The 27,135-nt window shown below is 44.9% G+C and overlaps 1 protein-coding gene across 1 annotated transcript in view; it reads left to right on the forward strand.

The window, feature by feature from the left end:
• The window catches only part of VPS13B (vacuolar protein sorting 13 homolog B), a 301,109-nt gene that overhangs the window by 107,459 nt on the left and 166,515 nt on the right, over window positions 1-27,135 (forward strand). Inside the window, 1 exon segment of the mRNA XM_061554219.1 lies at window positions 5,475-5,660. Within this exon segment, the coding sequence (XP_061410203.1) occupies window positions 5,475-5,660 (186 nt within the window).

Here is a 27,135-nt window from a genome sequence, read left to right on the forward strand (position 1 = left end):
CGCACCGGGGGGGAGATCGAACGGGAACCGGCGACCATCTGTGGACTGTGGGTATAGTTTACGAACTGTTTCATATAGCGAGCTATTTCAACTACATTTCGATTTAAAGCTTTCGTGACTGCAGGAATTCATCTTCTTGGTTCTTTCGGTAAAGTCACGTAGAAGGGAGATAATAAAATAATAAAAATAAAACATAAAATAAAACATAATAAAATAAGCAACTAACTATTTCACCAAGGCAGCACCGCTCAGCATTTTTATTATTTTATTTATTGGTGTGCGGGGTGGGGGGGCTGCCGGCATTTCTTTTTGAACCAGGTGGCTTGCCTCTGGGGTTGAGCAGCAATAAGTGAAATTGCATGGAATTTTAAAGTTCCATTAGCACATGGTCATAAACACGGCACAACAAAGCCCTCTTTTGCCAGAGCTGCAGAGCCCTGTTTGTTGTTTACGTCTCGGAGGACGCTAACAAGTAGCCCAAAGTCAAGATAAGGTATTTGGCAACCTGTGTGAAATGCATCAGAAGTAGTGTAATCGCTGGCCGTGGCACTTTAGTTCCATTCATACCTGATCCCCCAAAGGCTGCGCTGTTTGCAGTGGATTGCCTCTCATAATTGCCTCTTAACAGTGCCATAATTCCCCATGGTTACAGTGGCCAAAAAAAAAAGGTTTATAAATACCCCTTGTGCATAACTTTTAGAAAAAGTTTATTTTTTTCGATTTTGTCGCCATAAAAATAGAGCTGTTCGCAATAATGCGCCGTTATTGTGAAGTTTTTCCTCCCGCGACGCAAGTGCTGCAGTGGAGTTTTTCTGTTTTGTTGTTTTGCGCGCGTGCGTGCGTATGTCCACGGGTGGTGAGCCGATCGCGGTTACGTAAGCGCCAGAGACATTCGATTGTCCGATGTTGTTGTTGTTTTCCAAACGCCGTGCCCATGCATCAAAAGGGTAACGGTACACTTGGAAAACATCTCAAGTTCAATTTTCAGCGGGCGCGCTTGTTCGGTAGCCAGCACGCTCTGTGTAGTTTCACTAGTTCTTTTGTGGGCTATTTCAAGGGTTAGGGAAAAAAATCAAGGGCTCTAAGAACATTTTCTAAAGTGGCAATAGCACATTGGGGCTGTTCACACACTTATGACGGAATAAAAAATAATAATTTTAAAAAGTCTCGGTGGTTTCCTGCTCAATCGAGCAGAGGTCGCCGAACTCATCTCTTGTTTACAGCCCTGACCCGGTGGTGCAAATTCCACATTCCTGTGCTGCAGCTGTGAAAAGAGCTTCATAGCTCATCGGATTTCTCCAGGATAAATGCAGATTCTGATCCTGGGGGTGGGTCCTTTTATAAGCCAACCACTTGACGTTCCCCTCGAAGCGGTACTTATTTTATCCACTCTCGGCGGAGGAAGGCTTGGGTCGATACCTAACGGGGATTTTAACTTGCGCCCTTCCGATTGCGAGTCATGCACGCTGACGCCGTGGCGTCTCGGCTAGATTATTGCCACGCACTACGCAGCCGTGTGTGCGTTCCTGCATGGAAGCAGGAAGGCAGCGATATGTAAACTTTTACCCGTTCAAATGGACGTACGTGTGTGTCATCAGTTTTTCTTTCCGATTTCGTTCCGATGACGTACACATATACGTTATCTATGCGGGAGGAAGTGTGGCACAGTTTGCTGGCACAGGTTGTCGCCAGCTATTGTAGAGTGCGGTCGTGTCGCTACAGTTTTCTGCGGTGAGTACAGTGTCTTTAAAAACAGCGGCGCTATGCCTCTCTAAATAGAATTAACGCTCCGAGATTCAGCGGTGAACGGGACCGACCCTGCAAATTGCAGACGCCTCGGAACGGCAAAGGGTTAACTCACCTTTCATCATCATCAGCAGCAGCAACAACCATGATCGGTCCACTGCTGGATTAATGTCCCCAAGCTGTCTCCATCTGTCGTGGTCTCATGCAACAGTCGTTCTAGCTCTAGCGCACGAGCCAGTTTCTTCGCTCCATGTGCCTTGATCGGTGCTGTGGGTTTTGCTATATAGTACAATCGTGATAAACAAAAGCGTTCCAATTCGATACGATTTGAACTTGAATAGCATCGAAGTGCAGCTGCGTCTCACGTGCGTGCAGTTCTGAAAGCGTACGTACGTGCGCATGTTATTTAAGCAACATAATAAGAAAATAATTTGCCCGGGAATCAGATGGAAAGGAAATAATTTGCCGTTTCAGCCGACAGACCTCCTGAAAGTTATGATATATATGGTTGTAATATAAGACCTCCCCCCTAAAGCACAGAGTTCATAGTACAATTTTTTTGACAGTAAAAAATGTATTCGTGCAATAGGTTACTCTTAAAAAAGGGGGGGGGGGGGTGGGAGGAGGTCTTGATAATGATTTTATTATGTGCCTTGGAATTCTGAAGGTAGGGAGGTGTATAGGGTTGTACAGAATCACCCCCTGGGTTACAGTCGATTCGAGATCCGTTTTAGTTATATTGACACTGGCGGCGAATGACAGGGCCTCTGGTGGCTGCAGAGGTGATTTTTGAAACATTGATATGCTATTGAAGCACGAATCGACAAACGTTGATTGCACCCATGGAATTTAAGTCTGTATGATGCCTTCATAATGTCCTTTAATTGCATGATTGCAATGCTCCTCTTTCCACCTCGGTGTCTTTTTAAGCGAGCATCATCTCACCGTGCTTGATGGCACACGTTCAGCTCTTGCTCCGTTCATTTTTTGTCAGCGTCCGTGTTTCTGGTGCGTGCGTCACCGTGGGTAATATGCGGAAGATGAGAACAACATGGAGTGATTTTTTGTTCCATCATCATCACCACCACGATCCATGCGCAGATAGCCTGTAGGTGTCCACATGTCGTCATTTACACCATTGGAACCTCATTTGCCAGTAAAAAATATCATTTTTACCCTTCTATCTGACAACAAAACTGACACTTTTTTTTACAAGGAGTCATGTTTACATAGACCACAATACCTGCAGTCATAATGCAAACAAAAAACACAACTCTGATAATGTGCACTGTCCTTGAAGTTGATTGGTCCACACCCGAGACAGCTTTCCTTAGAGCCTAGTCTCACATGGGTTGGACCAGATGATGCCAAAAGGCGTCATTTGTTTCCACATTCCTCCTCTGCCTTGTGCCAATATGCCCAAGTAGTGCCCACGACTTCCTGGCACCGATCTCTTGTGACGACGTCGTCGTCGTCGTTGTCAGCACATTCTCTCTGATGTCTTCCTCTCTTTCAGTTTACTTCCATCTTTCTGAACAACAACGCACTTTTAATTTCCCTGTTGTCGTCCATCCTACACGTGTGTCCAAATAGTGCCGGTTTCCTTCTCATCACTGCTTGCATCATCATCGTCATCAGATTGTCTTCCTCAATTTTTTCGGAAAACTAAAATTCAGAATGAAACGCAACACGCCCAATGTGCCTGGAGAAGAAAGTTTACAATGAGATAATGATTATAATCTTCCGTGTTCTTTCCACAAATAACTGTCGTTCATTATTTCTGAATGCTTACCATAAACCCTTTGCAGTCATTCTGCATTGTGACTTTGTGGTTTTGCGTACATCAGTTGTGAAGCCACCCCCCTCCCCCGGTTGTGAACGTAGTTAGCGGTCGTTATATTTGACGACTGCTCAGCTATTGAATGCGCATTCGTCCTCATTACACTCGTGGCTTCGTGGTAAGACGCGTCCACAGACGTACGCTACATCTGGAAGCGTTACGAGGACGGATGCGCCGAGTGTCTTGCGCGCTTGTCTCCTCGCTTAATCACGGCTTCGTGGAGGTGAGTTTAAACACGTGCGGGGCCCACCGCTATCCATCGCTTATCGGCCGCTCAAGAGCTCGGCTTTGGGCCATCACAGATAAGTGCAAAGGGGTGGGGGGCACATTGTATTCTGCTCTGGCATTAAACCCAATTTATTAGGCATGTCACGACGCATCGGTTCGTCGATTCTTACTCTTCACAGTCCGCACAATGACGTGTGCGGTGCGAGAATTGCATTGTTTGTGGCTTGCGAAAGTTAGTCAGTCATTTGAATATTACGATATACTAATGAAACGAGCATAGCTGTACAGATGAGACGGAACAAAGAAGCCGGTTGAAATGAGACACAAATCAGACAATGTCAGTTCTTGGACAAAAAAATGTTGAACCCGAGTAACGACGGCTCATCTAATTCTTTGGCAGTGGGGGAGGTGTGTGAATTGTTACATGCTAACAAAATACTGTATTAAACAGCATATATATATGATCCAGCTCCGAGCCTTCAGCTTGTATAAACCTTGGCTTTGCCATTGGTTAGCGTACCTATCTCGTCAAGGAGCCTAAACCGATCACCCGAGCTCCGGTCATCCTCGCAACAGCGGCTTTTGGCAAACCATTCAACAAAGACGGTCAACGCATCGCGCGCTTTCAGGTGCGCTTCTGCGGCCGTCTGGAACGCTCTTCCGTCCGATGTTAGGAAGCCACTGGAGCTGTGCACTTTCAAATCTAGATTGAAAACCCATTACGTTAGAACTGCTTTTGTGCTGCGAAATAAATTCACCATAAATACACACGTACACACTATGGTGGCGATCACTTCAGGCTCAAATCAGAGTGCTTGGGCTGTTCTCGTGAAGGAGTCTCGCTTGCTTTGCTCGGTTTTGTTTCCCCCTGCTTCTCCGTTTAGCTCACGTTCTGCCGTGAGTGGCGTGCCCAACGCTGACCCACCGCAGGCTGTTTTGGAACAGTGTGGAATGCTGCAGGTTTCAAAACTTTTGGGACCACCAGGGGTCCAGGTTTTTTTTACCGTGTGCCAATAACCAGACGCATGTTAGCATGCATTACATAATGCACACGTGAGCGGATACCTAATCTACATACGGGTGGAAATTTTGTGTAAAAAGGTTAGCACCCTGATGGTCCCCGCGGGCATAAGGCTAAGAACCTCGATGTGATCTTCCGTGCTTGGAAAGATGATTAACCTTCTGAGAAGCGGCACGGCTTCTTCTTTTAAGGAGTTTCACTGCTGTGCTTTCACAGCTGGCCCAGCAAGCTCGTATACGATTGATGAAGAAAAATGTAACGTCTGGCACTGTTCATTCACGTAACGCTGCAAATAATTGTAAGAATTATGTCAAAAGTAAACTACGTCTCCCTGCTTGTGTAAGTATTTCATCTCCTTTATCTTTGATGTCAACCCATAGTTAGTAACGTATATTCTACATTCCTTTTGCCAGGGTCTGTCATTTTATGAAATAATTATTGTTGACTTCCACCACAGTGTGGTACACTCTGGGGGTAGCAGGCCGAGTCAATTTCAGCCGGGGTTTTTTGGACGTGCAGCCTTTTTACCAATTATAATTCACGTGCTCCGGATCACAATGCCACCCCTCCGGAATTCAAAGTCGGCCAATTTAACGACAATTCCTGCCGCTGTCGTTTTGCCCCCGTCCGAATCGGAAGCAGAGGAAGGTGCCAAAGATGCAGCGGCAATCCCGTTGTTCCAAGGCCCCACGGACACGCGTCGCTTGCACCGGTCGGACTGGCTGTCCGACCCGCACAGCCTGAGCTCCGCAGCGGTGCCATCGTCAGAGTTCCTGACGTTCACACTGCAGATTCCTCACCAGCTCGACAATTACTCCAACACAGGTAAGAGGCGCACGCGCCCTTTCACTGGCGGTTGCCGCTGTAGTAGCAGCTGCCGCGGTGAACCATCCTATGGCAGCCATCGCTTGTGTTTGCTACTGCTTTTGGTAGGTATATTGAAAGTGGCAATTTAAGATGCGTTAATTGGTTTTTTACCCTTCTATCTGGCAACAAAACTGACACCTTTTTACATAGACCACAATACCTGCGGTCATAATGCAAACAAAAAACGCAACTCTGATAATGTGCACTGTCCTTGACGTTGATTGGTCCACACCCGAGACAGCTTTCCTTAGAGCCTAGTCTCACATGGGTTGGACCAGATGACGCCAAAAGGCACACAACTCAAAGACAATGCACCATCAGAGTATGAGAGCTCGGGGTAAGCATTTACACCATTGGATGCGTTGTATGTATGTATGTTGAACTTCTTTCGCACCGTACCTAGCCAACTGTGCTAATTGAAGTTGCGGGGGAAGGACAACAAACTAAATAAAAAAAAACAGATATAAAGAAATTAGTTTTTTATCTAGATTTAAAGGTTCACATTTGAAAAAAAAAAGTCTTAATCACGATACGTCTTGTTTGATTTTTTTGAATACCCTTTCTCTTTTCACCACTGTTTAACCCCCCCACACCAATATTTTCTTGACAATTGTGCCAGCTATGTCAGATGAGATTGAAGAATCTATTCGGAAATCTCACAGTGCAATCCATCCAATGTGTTGGAGAATGCCTGCGGAGGAGATTTTATTTCTGCTACTGTCATCTCATGAAATAATCTTTTGATTGTGTGTGTTTTCTTTTTAAGATATATCTTTTCATATTTTTTTGAGGATTGGGTTATTGTTGAGAACATGAGTACGTGGTATGGAAAAGATTAACAACATATATAAGGTCACGTAGAAGGGAAACAGTAAAATAATAAAAATACAAAACAATAAAATTCTCACGACGTTTCGATTGCAACACAAGCAATCATCATCAGGTGTGAAAACCACCGAAAGTACCAAGAATATGAATCCCTGCAGTCACGAAATGCTTTAAATAAAAATGTAACATATATAAACGTCATATTTTAGGGGATTTTCTTTGCGTGTACATGTTCATATTTCACAATTTAAATAAAACGTGCACACATCTTCAAAGCGGGATATATATATCCACCCCGATGAACTTGGGCTGCTCTATTCGGGCACAGCAAGTTGAAGAATACGTTCAAATGCACAAAAAGTTGAGCCGGAATGGCAGTAGTAACACTGACATTATCGAAAGTGTGTAAACCCATTTGCGTGTTATAAGAGCCTAATAGCATACAAACACATCGGGGGCGCATGCGTGTGTGTTACAGCATCAAGTGTGCCCAGTGCACATTTGATCCTGATTTGTTATGACAAAATCAAACAAAAATCAAACACCAAATCTCCCACCGCACGACGCAGTGGAATGCGTCCGGACTTGTAGCGTGGGCCGTTCGTCGTTACGACTTTCAATGAAACAAATGTTTGAATTTTTTTATCGGCACAAAATATTAAAAAAAGACCAGACCACAGTGCAAAGTAAACGCGTTTGTCTCTTTTTGAAGGGCTGTGCTTTTTTTATTTTATTAAATGCAGGTGCACATGTGTGTGGTTTCTGGCTCGCAGCAACTGCTGGATGTAAGCCTTTAATTGACCTTGCCTTTCTTTTGCCTTGGTCATCTACAAAGTTCAGAGGGAGGTCACGACTCAGTCTTGCGGAATGGGGGGGGGGGGGCAAACAAGCAGTGGAGCCGTACCCGCTCGGTGAGGGGGTACGTGGAGTTGGAGCTGCAATTGTTCAATTTCACAATGTCACAAATCCCTGTAAATCGTTCGTAACAAAATGCATATCAAGTTCATAGAACTTACGAATGATTAATTTACTTATATTTACCCACGCCACTGCATGAAGATTAATGAGACTAATAATTGGCGTTTAATATGTATTTAATTAAGTGCATATGCTTAGATGGATGTATGATTAACGTTTTAATCAATCAAAATGTGCATAAAGTTAATTCAGTTGCTGCGACGCAACCGTGAACAATCATTCGTGTGTGTTCGTTAAAAATGTGCGACGCGTGTAACGAGAAGCGCTGATACCGCTTCAAACAAGCTGCCCTTTTGTATCGTGCACAGTTCCACGAATGGCTTTTGCCTCTTTGCGTAGCCGTCCGTACACAGTAGGCAACAAACGTGAACAAAACTCGCCATAGTCGAATATAATGGGCGAACGTAATGCAGGGAAAGGCCGACTCCTGGCACGCACAAAATCTCTCTGGGTCCCATTTTCTGCATTGCTGCTGCCAACTGGTCAGCCAAATAATACGAAAATGAATGGGTGTGGGTATTGAGTAACATTCCCTTGAAAAAAAAAATCAAAAGGATCATAGTGCAGATCTTGATTAAGTTAAGGGCCGATTCCTCGGGAGAGGGTTTGAGTGGAAGGTACCGATGAAGTGATGTTGCTCGCAGCCAAGCCTGTAGCATATGGTTTGGATGCTTTGCGGAACTTTCTGCGGCTTTTTTTTCCTTCTCACTGGCTTGATCAAGGAGTGCGCATTATATCAGCTGGAAAGCATTGCGAGTCGGAGAGGGGGAGAGCGAGAGAGAGAGAGAGAAAGCCAGATTAACTTTTGGAAGGGTGCCCTTTTAACGTTGCCACAAAAGATATAAACATTACAGTGTGTATTATAGTGATGTTTTATGCACTCTGTTTTGTTGAAAGCTTTGTTTTGGACACCGCGGTGTGAGAGTGCACGAGGATTTACAGATTTGTAAACGAAAATACAGTTTGCGTTGACACTATTCGACGGACTGGACTGCAACGCGGCCGGTAAATCTGTGGCCGCGTGCAAGTGACTGCAGGCGTTTAACGTTGACGGCGACGGTTTTATCGGCTTCCCATGAATGTAGCAAAAAGGCTTTTTCGGACAAAGAGAGGCTTGAAACGTGTTCTTAAACAATATATGCGTAGACCAAGAAAATGTGCGTTGATACAATATTTATTTAATACATTTTTTTTATTAACGTTTCTAATGAGACAAATGATGGAGAGCCACGAAGCCAGCCTTGCCCCAATGGCGCATATCATTTCAATAAACTGCCGACCTCAATGATAACCACACCACCGAAGCTTCCAAGAGAAGGCAGCATGGAGACATGCCTTAAGTGGCAGATCGGGCCCTCATTAAAATATCGGATGTGGTGTAAAGCAATCCTTGTAATGAAATTAGCCCCTCGTTTGATGAAGATGGGACTTGCACGTCCAGCGGACACGAAGCTCGGAGAAGAAGACATCTGAGAGCGGGGCGTTGGGGACGGCACGGCCAGTCAGGTGGTGGCACATAGTTGGCCGTGAGCCAGGCAGCCGCTGCCGTTCCGTCCATCCGGCATCAGCGGCAGCAGCAGCAGCAGAGGCACCGGCGGCGATGTTCCCCATTAGCCCTGACGGTTTGCGCGCTCGTGCGATTGCGCAATGACAAATCTCTGCCCACCCACCCCCCCTTTCCCCGAGCTCTCCCCGGCCCTGGGGTCCCTCAGCAGTAAAAGCAGAAGCAGCAGCAGCAGCAGCAGCAGCTGGGGGCGATTGCGCACTCCCTTGTCAGCCGCCCCGCCACGGTCCTTTCGGCGGGTGCGTGTGCAGGCAGCGGTAAACAAGTAGCCGCCCATCACGCGCGCGCATCTTCCGAAGCGGTCGCCCTTTGTGTCCCCTCGGGTCGGGAGGGACTGTCGCCGCGTCAAATTCACACGGCCAAGGCGGCGAGCGACGCGCGACGTGCCAGCGTAACGAGCGGCCGAGCAGCTCCCGCGCGTATCAGGGCATTGCTCTGGACGTGTGATCGGCACCCTGGTGGCAATGGTAGTGCCCATCAAGTGCAGTCGTGCGTAGCCCAGCGGCATAGCGCCGCTTGCCAGCAGGTGTGGTGTTAAGAGACGTACTCCCAAGTGTTGAGAGATGAACTCCCAAGTGCAGGTCACTCACACACACGTGCTCTTGCCAAATTTTAATGTCTACAAGCAGAAAAACAATAGTCATCAGACAGCTTCACACTGCCAGGAGCTGATATATTTGAGCGTTATCTTGTTTTATAGCTCTGCATGGTAAACACGGGTACCTGCTTTCAGTAAGACTCTCTTACACCTGCCTCTGGTTTGGAAGTGAATCCACTAATTTCATTCATGCTTATATAGTACATTACGACGAGTATCGGGCCCTGTTCACATTAAAAGAGGCAGGAAACAAACCAAAAAAAAACCCTTTCCCAATTCGTTTTCAATGGGCCACTACATTCACTGCATGGTCAATATTACAGTAAGTGCATTTTAAACTGCAACTCATTTTACTTGTCATCCATTTATATTTTTGACGTATCGCATTTCCAGCAGTGTATTTTCATATATATATATTTTTTTCATTATGAATAAGTATTTTCTGTCTCCTTGTATCCGAGGCCTCGCTTGAAAACGGAACTTAAATTTGTAATCTCGGTCAGCTCTCACCTGGTTTTAAACGGAACAACTGACCGATTGTGCAAAACACGCGCGCGCACGCTAGGCATGTTCAGCTGCTGGGTTTCATTGTTAATCCACGTGACCAGGAGCAGTCAAGAGAAACATCCCCGCAGGAGAAGCATGAAAAAAAAGTTCAGGTCTGTGGATTGGGGCAGAGATCTATGAGAGGTGGGAGTCGGCAAAGATGGAGGGACATCATCATCAGTAGGTTCGGGGAAGAGAAGAGTCATGTCCGCGTGTTGTCTTTATGAATGTTGAACTTACTAATAGGGTTTTTCCCCTTTTTTCTGGCAACAAAACTGACACCTTTTGCAAGGAATCATGCTTACATTAACCACAATACTTGCAGTCAAATGCAAACAAAAAACAATACTCTGATAATTTATACATTGTCCTTGAAACTGATTGGTCCACACCAGAGACAGCTTTCTTTAGAGCCTAGTCTCATGGTGTTCGACCAGATGACGCCAAAAGGCGCACAGTGTTGAACCGTGCATAGACAACCGTGCTAATCGTATGTGCGGGGGAAGGACAACATGCTAAACACAACAAGGAGTTCTTAAAAAATTAGTTTTAAAATCTAGTTCATTTCAAAGTGCATTGCTCCATTGGCTTCCTAATATCGGAAGGAAGAGCGTCTGAAAGCGCACGATGCGTTGCCCGCCTCTGCTCGATGGCCAGCCAAAATCCGCTGCGAGGATGACCGGGGCCCGCGTGATGGCTTGTGCTCCTTGACGAGATCAGCACGGTATCGTGGTCCATTTGTGGGGTAGCACGTTATGTGTAACGAGCGCGATCTTATACGTACGCGCGCGTGTGCGCGCTTGTGTCTGTCTGCGGACGGACAGTGGAAGGGTTGGGGGGGGGGAGTGTTGCGGCAATGAGGCTTTGGTGGAGGAATGTTGAACTTGTTTGCTTTATTTTAACAGCTGGTGAAGTGGAAGGCCCTAGAAATGGGCAGGGATTTAACACAAGACTGAGCAGTGGAAGCCGTGTAAATGGCACATGGCGGAGCGCGTTCTACGGTTACGGACAAGCGGTGCATACTTTCCTGGCTCGGCCACGATAGCATCTCTGTAATAAGCAATGGCAACTCCTTTATTTTTCACCTAAGAAAATAAACACTTGCAACCATTCACGGAGCGGGATTTTATTTTTTGCGCGCTTAACTGCAGGTTGTTACGGAATCCAAAGTGAGTCACTTTGATGGCCTCTTCGGTTGTTTGGAATTTCTGCGTTATCTCGTGTGGGCGCGCACAGTCGGACAAAGCCACTTCTTTTTTTTCCCCGTCTCGCTCTCTGTTGGATTAACTTGAGTGCTTTGTTCGAATGCTCTTTGTTCGTTCGCCTCGCGATGCTGGAGAGCAGATGCAAATAAAAAAAAATATTTTTCAAATGCCGTTTGAAATTAAGAAGTTTCTAACAGGACTTCAACATTTTGCTTCGATGATACTCTTGAAACGTTGCGTGTTTTCCTTGCCAGGGTTTTATTACCTATTTTGGAATTAGATTTTGTAACCTGCTATTTATATTTGTACAGCTACACACTTTCAGGAGAAAAAACACAGCAGCTAAATAGATCCTTATCCTTAAATGGGTTTTCCTGGATAGGTATTGGTCTGTTTTGGTAATTTCGTTTTGTGTTAAGCTTTACTGATCTCTAGATAGTATATAGTTCCACTCTGTGCATTTTTTGGCAAGAAAAAACAAAACTTGTTTCTGTTGATTTTCACTTTGGTAGTGCCCAGTTTTACGAATAATAATAATAATAAAAATGTCGTCGAGAATGTATAAGTTTAGCCAACTCTCTTGATGCTTGACATTGCTTATCTGATAAAAACAAACCAGTCCTTACATGTGAAATTGCTGGCTGGCTGCCGAGAAAGCCCCTTTACTGATGCAATATAATATAGGATCAAGAGTTTATTGCAAACACCAGACTAGGGCATTTTCTCCAGGACAAATTTAGTCCCTAAAATAATTATTACAATTATTTTGACAATAATCGCCAGGTTTTAACATTGTGCGCACGCATTTTTGATCTGTCGTTAAGTTTGGATTTGATGAGTACTTTTTTTGTAGCTTAATATTTCACTGAATATATACACTTCCATCATACACATTAAGTAAGTTGCATTTATAGCAGGATGCCCGCTTATTGTGGTGTCGACATGCCCTACATATTGAGCTTGTCCTTACATCGCCAGCCACCTCGGCCATTGCCTCGAGAGATAATCATATCGGCCAAATGAAAGCTTGTCTTCTCTTTGGAAAGAGTGGCTAATATTCACAACGAAAAACGCGCTCAGAAAAAAAAAACTTTATTAAATTATCTTCATCTTTACATAACTATTGATTAATCGGAAGGTGAGAATAGGTTTTCGCCTTATTTTCTGGTAACAAAATAGGTGTTGATATGTTAGTACACCAAACTGAAACCTTTTACAAGGAATCATGTCTGCATTAACCACGATATTTTGTGGTCAAAATGCAAACAAAAAACATACTCTCTGGTGTGGACCAGTCAGTTTCAAAGACAATGCATATATTATCAGAGGTTTCAGTTTGGTGTATTAACATCTTAACATAACTGTTTTGTTGCCAGAAAAAAGGGGAAAACCTATTCTCATATTCTGGTACTGGCAAATGAGGTGCCATGATGTAATTGTTTGTTTTATTTTCATTCTCCTTATATAAACTGAGAACCAAGTACATGGATATAGTAGTTTACCAAAAGTTTTCTGAACAATTCCTGTTTGGTTTTTGTGCATTTGATGTGACCTCAACTTGAGAGCGGACAAACACGTTCAGTAGAATGATCACCACCCATCACTGCCATCTGCGAGTCGCAAGGCAATAGACATCGAGCCAATAGCATTGTGAGAGTGCCTAAGACGTTACTTCTTTGGATAAGGCAGAGAGAGAGAGAAGGCATCGCATGCCGTTCGTCGTCCATCCATTGCGGCGAATTGGCCACAGCCGAGTAAAAAACACGCAGGTGGCTTTGCCGAAGCTGTATCATACAAAAAAATTTGGAGGCGATTTGCAAGCCCTGCACACAGATTTTTGTCGTGTGTAAGTTGTGAACGCGAAGGCGCGTCGTATTTTTCGCGGGGAACTCCGGTCATCCTCGCAGAAAGAAGGTTTTGGCTGGCCGTCGAACAAAGACGGTCACCGCGTCTTTCGAAAGCGCTTCTGCGGCCATCTGGAACGCTCCTTGCTTCCGATATTAAAAAGGCACTGGAGCTGTACCCTTTGAAGTCACGTAGACTGGAAACTCATTTCTTTACAACCGCTTTTTGTGTTTAGTTGTCCTTCACCCGCACCTCCGATTAACACTGTTGGCGACGTACGATGCGAAACAAGTTAAAAACATACGTATATACATACATACGTGTGTCTTTTGTTTCACGGAGGAAACGCGCTTGGCAATAACGGAGAGGAGCGGGGGGGGGTCCCGCTGTGTCACAGAGCGGCACGAACGCAACAGTGTCCTCTGCCGTCGTGTGCGCGTCACTGTCCCTGGCGCGGCAAGGAGAGCCGAGTGGGGAGGTCACGCTCACCGTACAGCGATCGCAGAGACGTTGTCCTCATTCGGGGATTGGCGTAATAACAACGGTCTCTTCTTCCGATGTTTTATATTCCACGAATAACAATAGAATATGATAATTGGGTTTTTACCCTTCTATCTGGTAACAAAACTGACACCTTTTTTTTACAAGGAGTCATGTTTGCATGGATCACAATACCTGCAGCCATAATGCAAAAAAAAACATAACTCTGATAAAATATGCACTGTCCTTGAAGTTGATTGGTCCACACCCGAGACAGCTTATCAGAGTTATGTTTTTTTGTTTGCATTATGGCTGCAGGTATTGTGGTCTATGCAAACATGACTCCTTGTAAAAAAAAAAGGTGTCAGTTTTGTTGCCAGATAGAAGGGTAAAAAAACAATTACCATATTTTTGACTGGCAAATGAGGTTCCAATGGTGAACAATAGAGTACTTTTTAGCGCTTGGATTCATTCATCTTGTAGTTAAAAAAAAAAAATTATATACCCAATGCAGTCATCGTATATTCCCGTGACTTAAATATGTTCGTGTATTTCCTTAAAAGCTTGATTCAGCTAAAAATGAAGCTCTACAGATAGCCATGGTTGCTGTTTAAAATAATAAAAGCTCACTTTATGTATACAACTTGCAGTTTAAAAACAAATTGGCCGGTTCAACTCGCCACTTCAGACAACTCGCTGGTCAAACATAATTGCCACAACAACAATACAACAACTAAGAAGTTCGTGAGTGTAATGTAGATTAATAGGTGGCCTGTTGATTAAGTCGATGGCATTTTTCCACCTGCAGGCCAACATTCCTCATTTACAAAAAAAAAAAGTCTCTTTTTCGTTGCTGGCTATAAAATGGGACTGTTTTCGTGTCAGCTCCAAGTGCCCGGGCCTTCGTGAGGCGTTAGGCTTAAATGTAGCGGCATAATTGATTGCCTGGGTCCAGACATAGTTTATACAAGGGTAGAGTCTTGTTTATGTGGGGCTGCGGTTTGATGGGCTTCCTTACGTTTTGCAATACAGACCCAGGGTCATGCAGAGTACACCGCTCTGAGAGGCCAGCAGGGGAGAGGCAAATCAAGACATTTCAGACATCAACGCATTTAGCGATCTTCGAATCTTAAACGCCCTTTAACGATCTTGCTCAAGCTCAAATCGTCAAGGGCAGCGCTGTTTTCGCGCAGTTTTATTTTAAGCGCTCGCATCGTTTACGCACGTCTCCCTGAGTCCGCATCTGAATAATATTTACTGGAATCTGCCAGTATCAAGGAGATTTGTGTCCACGAAGCCCCGTCGCCCACTGGTGTTACGAAGTGATGTCACGTTCCCTACGCCGCGTCGTGCCGCTCCATCTGTTCGCCGTGCGAGCCAGTGCAGGAATTTCTGTCGGGCCTCTGTACCCGTGGGTGCATAATTCTGAACAGCCAACCGAATGTTGCTTTGTATACCTTCCCACTGGCACCCCATACCTACCCCCCCACCAACCCTCCCCTACGCTCCCCACCTCCCTAGGCTTTAGATGTCGGAGCAGTGCTGAAATATAGGTCACGGAGGTCAGGGCTAAGTGGTCGGAAATGTTAATGGTTGCTCCAGCGGTTGGCCCTGGCCAACACAGTTTGACAGAAATGGCTTTCCCAACTAGTGACTCGTGACATCTCACTTGCCCATGACCTCGATGGTAGTTCATCGTTGAAACCAAACTCGTAAAATGAAAAAAGAAACCCCCGCCCTTCAAAGGTCACATTGTCACAGTGGGATTTTATTCATTTGGTTGAGCAGGAATGCAACATATTTTTCGGAGTGATTGCTCGCACATGCTTTGAGCTTGTACAGTTAAACCATCACTGATAATGCAACAACAAAAAACACAGTAGTCACTTTAGAAGCCGATACTGGCATTTTTTCCTAAATGGATATGCAGGTGTTGCGTTACGTTTACACGTGCATTGTTACGCTGTGAAGTTTCACCCTCGAGAGTAGCGGAACGCACGAACCCCGAGATGCAAACTTACGCAAGCTCAAGGCCAACGTCACCGCATATCAATCGTACTTCGCCAGTCCTTCTTTACCATTTTCCTTTTGCTAAATAAATCTGAAGCAACGTCCTGTTTATTGGAACGGCTATTTCTGGACGTCATTAGCAACAATGTCGTATTGTTCGCGTACCGTCTTCGAGCTGCGAACAATTGCAAGCGGTTAGTAGCGCGGCGCAAATCAAGTCCGCCTTCCCCGGTGTTTTCGCTCGGCGGCGTGTATTTGACAGCGCTGTATATTCTTTCCGCTGCGCTTGGGACTGCGCCGGGGCGTTCCAAGGTCCCCCCCGGCGGGCGCTAGCAGGGAAGATCCGTTACACTCCGAAAACTGTCTTGCGTCCGTGTAATTACACGCCGCCGCCGCTGCCTCCGCTGTCTGTCTGTGTGTGGTCAGCGGCAAGCCGGGCAGCTTGGACCTCTGAAGAATGCGGTAAAACGCGTAACAAATGGCGCGCGTCTGACAGCCTGTGTAAAAACCGCGTAGAGCGGCGGTGTTAGGCAGATGAAGAATGGGAAAAAAATAACTACGACAGTTTTTTTTTTTTGTAAATCTTTCCGTTAAGTTTCAACTTGAGAACAAGCTTTGACCACCGCGCGGGAATGTTTTTTTTGCAACGTAGAGTATCCTCCCCTCTCCATGTGTACGATTGTACGACGGACGAACGTTGCGGCCCTTTGCCAACGGGCTGCTTTATCAAGTCCTCCCCATGCCACGTCGGTCATGGGGGTTTTTCCACCATACTTCGCCGTGCTGGTCAGTGCAGGTTGATAGAAGAGGGGCGTCAAGAACTGCTTGAGACATCACTTGCCGCTGATGTTAGGCATGGCCAAGGTATCGAATTCAGGTCGTTGAGTTCATAGCGCAGTGAGCTGACCGCTGGCACACCACGCCAGCCCGTCCAAGTATATTAACACTTAATAGCCCATGGGTGCAGAGGACATTACTTTTAAAAGGGTTCGTTTTCACATATAAAGACTGCATAAACAGCTTCGTTTGTGTTGTAATAATGTATTAAAATGTTTATTGGAACACAGTGATTCACTTAACATTTTAGTTAGAGTCTAGCACTCAGCTGTTATTGTTTAAATCGTTTGCTTAAAATTAATTACCGTGTCTTAAATTAACGGTATTAGCAATGAAAACTCCCTTTGCCTTTGAGCTAGGTGGACTAATGGCCACACGTATATATCTGTTCGATATTGATCGAAAACAGAAAACAGATGTTCTGGAGTGTGTTTTTTCAGTGATAAACGAAGCTCCAACCGGAGTGCTTAAGTAAGCCCCAGGAACTGGGGAGGGTGTTTATTTGATCGTTTGCTTTCTCCTCCCGGGTAGCCTGCCTTTGCCTTTTTGTAAACCGACATTTCCTCCGTGCCCTTTTGTCCTTCCTTAATGTAGAAGCGGCACTAAATCAGTCGGCCGGAGCACGGGAGGGCCGCCGCGGAGAGCGAGCGCCCGGTTGGGGTGGGGGGGGTGGGTGGCGGGTGGTTCGTAGAGGCCATCTGCGGGACGAGAGATGCGTTTAGGGTCACGGGGGTCACGGGCCACTCACGCCTGTACAGAGGCGCGCGCGACTTACTGCGACGCTCTCCTACCGGCAATGCACCAGCGATGACATTGACTTTCCCACTGGACACAGAGGAGAGAATACCCCCCCCCCCCCTCTCCCACGTAGCGCATCTCTGGTCACGTTTTTATCGACGTGCTGTTGTCGGCTTGTGCCGCGTGCTGTCCGACGTTTCGCTCAGCCCGTGAGCAGCTTTTTCAGGAACCTACTCAAAGAAAATAATTTTAAAAAATCAGGAACTCAACCGATTGCGTTCTATTCACTAAGAATCTTCCAGAAACGTCGGACATCGTGCCGAACAGCACCCACGACGAACCGGAAACACGCGAGAAGAGCAACAGGGCGCAACCGCGAAGTGGCATCTTTTGTTTTCATGAACTGCTATTTAGAAGGGTTGTTTGGTTTAACATGCAGTTGTTTTTCAGACAGTCTGTTGCACATATATGTATATGGTATACTGCAAACCATAACAAGCGTTAAAGCTCACAAAGCCAGATTTAAGTTTATTAATGTGTCAGTTTTTTTCTTTTCTTCTGCGCCTGTGTTCCAAGTTCTTGTAAAAGCGTTTGAGGTGCATTCCGCTTGCAGGATATAGCTGCTTTTGCTGGCAAATATGACTAACAACAACTTTAACAGTTTGTGAACTGCGCGTGATTTATTGCACGATATATTCCGCTGATCCAGCTGTCCCGTTCATGTTCGACCCTACAGGAATAGTTTCAGCCCCGACTCTCGACAGTAAAAAAAAATAATAATCCCAAATCTGTCGGTGTTTATCTTTATGTTTCACTCTTGACGAGCCGTCACATACCATTGAGATTGCCGGGCCCTGCTTTCTGCCCAATCGCCCGTTTTGTATTTCGTACCATTGGAACATCATTTGCCAGTAAAAATATGATAATTGTTTTTTACCCTTCTATCAGACCACAATACCTGCAGTCATAATGCAAACAAAAAACATAACTCTGGTGTAAATGCTTACCCCGAGCTCTCATACTCTGATGGTGCATTGTCTTTGAGTTGTGCGCCTTTTGGCGTCATCTGGTCCAACACCATGTGAGACTAGGCTCTAAGGAAAGCTGTCTCGGGTGTGGACCAATCAACTTCAAGGACAGTGCATACATTATCAGAGTTATGTTTTTAGTTTGAATTATGACTGCAGGTATTGTGGTCTATGTAAACATGACTCCTTGTAAAAAAGGTGTCAGTTTTGTTGCCAGATAGAAGGGTAAAAAACCAATTATCATATTTTTACTGGCAAATGAGGTTCCAATGGTGTAAATGCTTACCCCGAGCTCTCATACTCTGATGGTGCATTGTCTTTGAGTTGTGCGCCTTTTGGCATCATCTGGTCCAACCCATGTGAGACTAGGCTCTAAGGAAAGCTGTCTCGGGTGTGGACCAATCAACTTCAAAGGCAGTGCACATTATCAGAGTTATGTTTTTTGTTTGCATTATGACTGCAGGTATTGTGGTCTATGTAAACATGACTCCTTGTAAAAAAGGTGTCAGTTTTGTTGCCAGATAGAAGGGTAAAAAACCAATTATCATATTTTTACTGGCAAATGAGGTTCCAATGGTGTAAATGCTTACCCCGAGCTCTCATACTCTGATGGTGCATTGTCTTTGAGTTGTGCGCCTTTTGGCGTCATCTGGTCCAACCCATGTGAGACTAGGCTCTAAGGAAAGCTGTATCGGGTGTGGACCAATCAACTTCAAGGCAGTGCACATTATCAGAGTTATGTTTTTTTTTGTTTGCATTATGACTGCAGGTATTGTGGTCTATGTAAACATGACTCCTTGTAAAAAAGGTGTCAGTTTTGTTGCCAGATAGAAGGGTAAAAAAACAATTATTGTATTTCGTAGTCGGTGTTAAATGGCGTGCACAGCGGACACAATGGGTAACCACGTGGCGAGGGCCACTCGGCGTGGTGAACGTGGTGAACGTGGTGAACGTGGTGAACGTGGTGAACGTGGTGAACGCGGTTGGCACTGTGGATCGACGGCGGTTTACGCGTTTACTTATTTGTTTCATGCTCCCTTTGCGTTTTTCACACTTGAGGCATTTGCCCTTCACCAAACACCGCCACACTGACCAGCGTGGTGAAGTGTGGACTAACATACTTAATTTGGAGCTTTCGTGACTGCAGGAATTACTCTTTGGTTCTTTGGGTAAAGTCACGTATAAAGAGAAAATAATAAATTAAATACTAGCACACGACGTTTCGATTGCAACACAAGCAATCGTCATCAGGTATAAATGCAATAGAAACATAAATCTAGTGTACTTAGAAATGTAATGTAATACAACAGAGAGTCGGATAACATAACAGTCATCAGCTTACCTGGTTGATTACGTTCTTCCTGAGAATGCTAAATTTGGGAGAGAGATAAAACACAGAACCAGAGACATATAGACAGACATATAAGTAGAGACAGATATCACAGAGATACAGAGAGAGAGAGAGAGACGTACATAGGCACACTGTGGTCTAACAATTGTGGCAGGCCACGCGGTGCAGAGAGGGAATTCGTTTAGCCGTGGATTGAAAAGTTTCATTTTGTTTACCTTTATTTAGAGCAGGGGCAGGATTTAAGCACACCCCTTGTGAGCAAGGCAAGGCAAGGCATGCTTACAGTCGCATTGGTGTGCTTGTATCAGAAGTTGCCGTTTGCCTTGCTACCACTGGTACAATGTAAGCACACGTTGCTTATGTTAGGTGAGCTTTTATCCATATTCTTCTGTGTTAACGGTACTGCAGAGACTCCAGGCCTTTAGCTCATAGTTTGTATGTTCTCCCCATGGTTGTGTGGATGTTTCTCCTGGTTGTCCGGTGTTTCCCTCCACAGCATGTGCCGCGTGTATTTGGCTGCTATAAATTTCCACGCGATAAGCCACTTCGTTGAGCTATCATTCGTGGCCAGGTCGCTTCTGAAAAACGAGCAGCACAGCTCAGTGGGCCTTACCTGGTAAAATAACAAAAATAATTAGATCGTTAGACACGGAGAGGGCATTCGTTAACACGGTGCATGTGGGGCACGCCACACAAAGCACCGGGTGACGGACTACCCAGCACTTAGGTGACACGTGGTCAGCTGTACATGACTTCAATATACATACCTACACACATACGGGGCATATATGTTTATAGTAATGATTAACTGAAGACACTTTATTGATGCACCGCTGCATTACGGCCTACCCACACCGTGTCGGCCATGGATGATATTTGTCCGAACATCACCGTGCTGATCAAGTTGTGGGTTGGTGAAGGTGGGTGGTCCAGAACCGGTTTAAATATCATCCGCCGCTGATTTAAGCTGTCAGCGGGAATCGTACACAGGTCACCGTGTTGATAGTGCAGTGTGCTAACCACTGGTTCACCGTTTCGCCATATATAAACCATTGAAAGATGCATCGATTCATACATTACATTTTTTCTGCTTATTCTGTTCATATAGAGTCGTTTTAGAGTGTTTTATTTGTTTAAACATGTTTTTAATTGGATACAAATGGTTTGTTCACATTAAATTCAGACTAAACGTTCGTACAAGGCCAGACTAACAAGACAAGTAAAAGTAACAAGCAGTAGAAAATGAACCAATCATTTTCATACGCATTAAATCGCGACCCTAAATCGTGACAATGCATAGAATTAATTTTAAGGGGAATCATTGAATGCCCCTATACCGTCTACATATACATGTGTACGCAGTACACGTCAAAGTAATGTAGCCTTTTCAGACTTTCCAGCATGTAGGCATGGTGTATGAGAAAATTGCATCGCATTGTAAAGTCGAGTGAGTGGTGCAGACCAAAGTTAATTGAATTATAAATCCGACGTTGTCAGCTTCAATTCGTGGTTTGCGTTGGTTGAAACACTGAGCAAGTGTTTTCATCCATCATCGCCTCAGTCCACCCAGCAATTATAAATCACAAGCGGCCTTCGTTTGCCTCATAATGTGGCCAGTGTGGAGGGCTGGGATTCCCATCGCAAATGGAAGGCCCTCCGTAGTGATGCGAGTCGTGATGAATTACGATTGCACTTCCGTGAGTTTGTGTGCATGCACGCACGCACGCACGCTATAATTGTATATGTATGGTTAGAGCCCTCTTACTCTTTGGTTCTTTCGGTAAAGTCACATAGAAAGGGAACATAATTAAATAACATGTTCTCTTTCTACGTGACTTTACCGAAAGAACCAAAGAGTAATTCCTGCAGTCACGAAAGCTCCACATCAAGTTAGAGTCCTCTTATGAGTGAAGGCATTGGGAAAAAAAATTCCCACGAAAAATGGTATGAAATAAAAAAATACCACTCTAGATTAGTTACAATAATCATTATCAATATTATTTGAAATGGTCGTGGACCAACCTTCCACCACTCACTTCACCAGCCTGCACTGAACCAGCATAGTGAAGTATGACCAAACAACCCCCCATGACTGATCGGCACGCGGAGGCCTTCAAACAGCGGTGCGTTGACTTTAGGACTGCACATGCGTACATACGTACGTACATCGTTCCCTGTGCACACTTATTATTATTTGAAGCGCGCACTCATTTTTTCATCTTTTTCCTAAGGTTACCTGCATGGATCACGTTTCATCGACAGGAAGCTGTTGTATAAGCCGGGGCTATATTTAGGCAAAACTGCGCAATTAGGAAATCACGTCGGCCGCACGTGAAAAACTGTTGCTGCTTAAAAATGACAAACTTTACCAAAGAAAATGCTAAATTGGCAGTGCTGAGCTCCTTTGTTAAACTCAAGTCTGTTGAATTTCGATTTAAAGCTTTCGGTAAAGTCACGAAGAAGGGAAATAATAAAATAATAAAAAGAAAACATTCAGACGCTGTCTTTCCGACAGACCTGTTCTTCACCTGAGGACGGCTGCTTGCGTTGTGGCCGAAACGTCATGAGAATTGTATTTTATTATGTTTTATTTTTATTATTTTATTATTTCCCTTCTACGTGACTTTATCGAAAGAACCAAGAAGATCAACTCTGTTTGTTTATTGGCTGTATGTATACAAAGCGATAATGGGTGGCGTCATTCTGCAGTGCTTTACATGGACTCGGTTTGAATGACATGGTGTAAAATGAGATTCAATGGATAAACTTGGAGCCCCTTCCAGGAAAATGCACTTTTTTCAATAAAACACTTAACGCCCTTTTGGCTACCAAAAAAGGTGTGAAAACCTCCGTGCAAAAAGGCCTTTTGCTGCCAGACTAAGCCCACCTGAATACTCTTATTACCCGCTGATTGGTTTAGGGACTACAGTCCTATCGTATTTCCACACCTAGGGTTCTGTGTGTGGCCCTGTGCTTGTACAGCATCGAGCAAGCACCGTCTGCCCAACGGACACACAACGTGGCTTCATAGTAATAGGTTTTTACCCTTTCAACTGGTACAAAAACTGACACCTTTATACAAGGCATCATGTTTGTAATAACTACAACACAAGCAGTCAAAATGCAAACAAAAAGAAACAACTCTGATGATGATGAAGATATGCACTGTCCTTGAAGTTGATTGGTCCACACCCGAGACAGCTTTTCTTAGAGCCTAGTCTCCATTGGTGTTGTACCAGATGACGCCTTTTGGCGCCTTTTTGATGGGTTCAAAGAAAATAACAATAAAATAACAAAAAAACGACTGTTATTTTCTTTGAACCTATCCACGTGACTTTACCGAAAGACCCAGAGAATATGAATTCCTGCGGTCACGAAAGCTTTAAGTCAAAATATTTTTTTCTTGAATCGAATGACCATTCCAAATCATGATAATTCCTCACATCGCTAATGCAGGGGGTAGATGGATCATTAAGTGTCTACAGCCGGGATGTTTATATCTACTTGAGGCTATGATAAAATCACCCAGAATGCACCCTATCTCATTAAATATCAGAAGCTCAGCAGGTTTGACCCTGGTTACCACCTGGATTGGCAATAGCCATTCATAAAAAAAAATAACTGTTTCTGTAGGCTGCCGCGAGGCTCATCAAAGAGGTTCAGCGCAGAAAAATCAGTTATTGTACTGTACTATGCTCAAACATGTATGTACCTCCATCATCTTAATCAACCCTCATTGACCCACCAAGTGAAGTATGGTTTGTATTTTCTCGTCATGGTCGCGTGGATTTTTCTCCAGGGTCCTCCAGTTTTTCCTTACACATTTAGAATCAAGGCGCATTCAGAGTATTTGGCTGCAATAAAATGTGCACGCGATAAGCCACTTTGTTGAGCTACCATTTGTGGCCAGGTCACTTCTGAAAAAAAGAGCTACATAGCTCAGAGGTGCCCTACCTGGTAAAATACAAAATAGTTTGATAGTTTAACTGCGGTGTTACCTATTCATAGATTTTTTCGGTAAAGTCACGTAGGTAAAAAATTAAAATTAATAAAAGTAAAATAAAATAAAAAATCACGACGTTTCGGAGGCAACACAAGCTTCCGTCTTCAGGTGGAACCGTCACAGCCACGACAGCTGTATCAAGTAAATGAGAGATTACAAGAGCTACCACTGCTGGGTGAACAGAGGCGGGGGATGATTTAAGAAACTTGCACCGTTGTTTCAAACGGTGTGCCGGCAGATTGAACTTACGACCTCTTGCATCGGAGGTCCAGTGTGACAGCATGCCTTGTTGGTATGGGGCAGTAAATGCGCGTTACTGTGAGTGGCGCTTCTGGTGTTGGAGGCAGGTCAGCTTCGGTAGGACATGAGAAATGCCGTATGGAATGCGCACAGGATGAGTCAAGTGCAACTGTCATCACTTTTGCATGAGGCCTGCTCAGTCAAGAATGGGGAGGGGGGGGGTTAAATGAGATTAATTTGAAGCAGTTAAAATATTGTTTTTGCATATCTTGATTGACGGGTTATAATTGTGCAGCTATCCCAGTCATTGTGGTGATAAATGATCAGGAACAATGCAAGTTTATATATATATATGTATTTACATATATGTTGGTGAAAATGTCTTTCATCCTCAAATGCACATATCTCAAGGTTTAGGGATGAATATTGCCACTTCTCTGCAAGAAAGAAAAACGTTTTTTTGATGTAGATTAATGTCGACAGTTTTCTTTGCAACTGCAAAGGCCAACTAAAGTCCTAGTGGGTTTGCACTTAAACAGAACAGAAAGACATTTGTATTTATGACCGCTCACTGAGTTTACCCCCAATTACTCCCCCCTCTTTGTCTATTGTGCAAATGGGCATGACGTTTAGCCAGCACAAGTGAGTGCATTAAATCGTGAAAGAAGACGCGAAGCAAACGTTGTTAACTGCACCGTGGTTTATCACACCGTGACACGAAGAACTCTTAACATCGGCTAAATGTGGAGAAGTTTATTTTTTTGTTAAGACTCGGGAGTTGACAGCTTAAAAGGCTACTAAGTAGAAATATTCCGCCTACCTATAGCAGTCTCGAGTCCAAGCAGTCCGACTCAACCTTTGCGCTCACTGCCTCACCGCATAATATCTCACCGCTGATCTTACCGCTCGATGCCGATCGCTCACTGTTCACCGACAACTACTTACCGCTCACAACTCACCTCTCACGGCTCACCAAATAACCATTTAGACCTAGTTGGTCATTCAGCTCACTGGCCAGCTCACCGCCCACTACTCGCCACGAAACTAAACGAATTTTTTTTATTTATTTTACCAGGTAAGGCCCACTGAGCTCTGGAGCTTGACATGGCCACAAATGATGGCTCAACGAAGCGGCTTATCACGTGGTAATGTACAGCAGCTAAATGCCCTCAACGCGTGATGTTGATTCTTAATGTCGAGGGAGAAACCAGAGGACCCGTAGTAAACAAGCCACGCGACCGCTGGCAGAACATGCAAACTCCAAATATACAGCAGCAGGTATCGTCAGGGTCAGGATCGAACTCACGACCTCCTGTATACCAGGCGAGGTAGTTAACATCTCTTAGCCACCGTGATGATGATGATGAGAGAGACACGCATTCTCCAAATATACAGCAGGTATCGTCAGGGTCAGGATCAAACTCACGACCTCCTGTATACCAGGCGAGGTAGTTAACATCTCTTAGCCACCGTGATGATGATGATGATGAGAGAGACACCCAATCTCCAAATATACAGCAGGTATCGTCAGGGTCAGGATCGAACTCACGACCTCCTGTTTACCAGGCGAGGTAGTTAACATCTCTTAGCCACCGTGATGATGATGATGAGACAAACATGCAATTTCCAAATATACAGCAGGTATCGTCAGGGTCAGGATCGAGCTCACGACCTCCTGTATACCAGGCGAGGTAGTTAACAACTCTACACCGCGGCACCCTCTTGTTCTACCAAGGTCAGGGGGTGGAGGAGTGGCGGGGGGGGGGTCTGTTTGGATTTCTGCAGCGAAGAAAAATGTGGGTCTCCCGATCGGTCACATTGGAAAGTGGGGCCGTGCAACGCTCACGTTTCAGGGAAGTTGTAAACTTCGTATTTCATTTTATCAAAACCATGGACCGGGCACCCGGTCCAGAGGAGCCATAAATATGTGAGATCAAAGGCAGGTCGACGAGGGAGATGGATGAGCCGAACTAATCTGCGCCTGAAACTTTGTACTTACAACTTGCCCACAGAGACTGTGAAAACTTATGCCCGTGACTTTGGCTGTGGTTTATCTAAATTTGTCTGGCTTTGGGGGGTTCTTGGAGGGTTGAGGGAGCAGATTTTTAGCGTCCCCCGATGTTTGATTTACGACAGGTTTATTTAGTGTTTCGCTGAAGCAGGTAACGTTAATCTTTTGACCTCTGGACAGTTTTTCTTGAAAATCATGAATTGCCATTGTTTTTCTTTGCCGTTATTTTTCCGTTGAACAACAATAACCTGTTACGTTCGACTACTAAGACGGTAATTATTACTTTTAAAGGATACATTATGCACTCGCGCATTTTAGTCGCAGAGGTACGGCTTTTGTGCATTTATACGGTTTTGAATGTTGAGTTTAATTTTTGTCAACGGTTAGTCCACTGCTGGACGAAGGGCCTCCTCACGCCATGCAAGTCCGTGCGGGTTATTTGATCATAGTACACCACGCTGGTCAGTGTGGGGTTGGGGAATTGGGGAATGTATGGATAATGGGAGCATATAAGTACGGTCCAACAATATGTTTTACTGCACTGCCTAATGCTTGACAAAAACCCGCACGCATCACTTGTTCTGTTGATTAACAAGAACCCGTAAAAGTGGGAGCGAATGTGATGTGGAATGAAAGGGCAACTTGGTGCCCTCAGTTTGATGTCGTGTGAAATCAAAACTATTGTAGGAGAAGAAAGTCGTCAGCCATGGCTCGTTTCGTGGTCACTCCCCTCTGGAATTCTCCGAATGCTGACCTCTTCGGAAAATAGTAGAAAGGACGCAGCAAATAAGAGACTAATGGCCATGTGTCATCGGGACGATTAATCCCTCTCAGGGGGTGGCAGGCGATACCAGCAATGCCCCCGTTGACTGCGGCTCCGTCATAGGAAAGAGTCAGCCTATGCGAAGCGGCCATATGTGCCTACCTTCTTGAGTTCAGCTTGACTTCGACTCTTGGTTTTACATGCAGCTTCCACACATGCCTCTACACATGCAGCTTCCCACACACGCCTTTACACATGCAGCTCCCACACACGTCTCTACACGTGCAGCTTCCACACACGCCTCTACACGTGCAGCTCCCACACACGGTGTTTTGCGAGCATTCGCTAGAACTTGGGTCATTCGCAAGGCATGCATCTGTGCGACGGCCAGTGGTGGTCGCTTTTAAG

Source organism: Lethenteron reissneri, chromosome 19 (assembly GCF_015708825.2).
Source record: "Lethenteron reissneri isolate LAM-NWPU_2019-01 chromosome 19, ASM1570882v1, whole genome shotgun sequence".
In the NCBI taxonomy this organism is placed as follows: Eukaryota; Metazoa; Chordata; class Hyperoartia; order Petromyzontiformes; family Petromyzontidae; genus Lethenteron; species Lethenteron reissneri.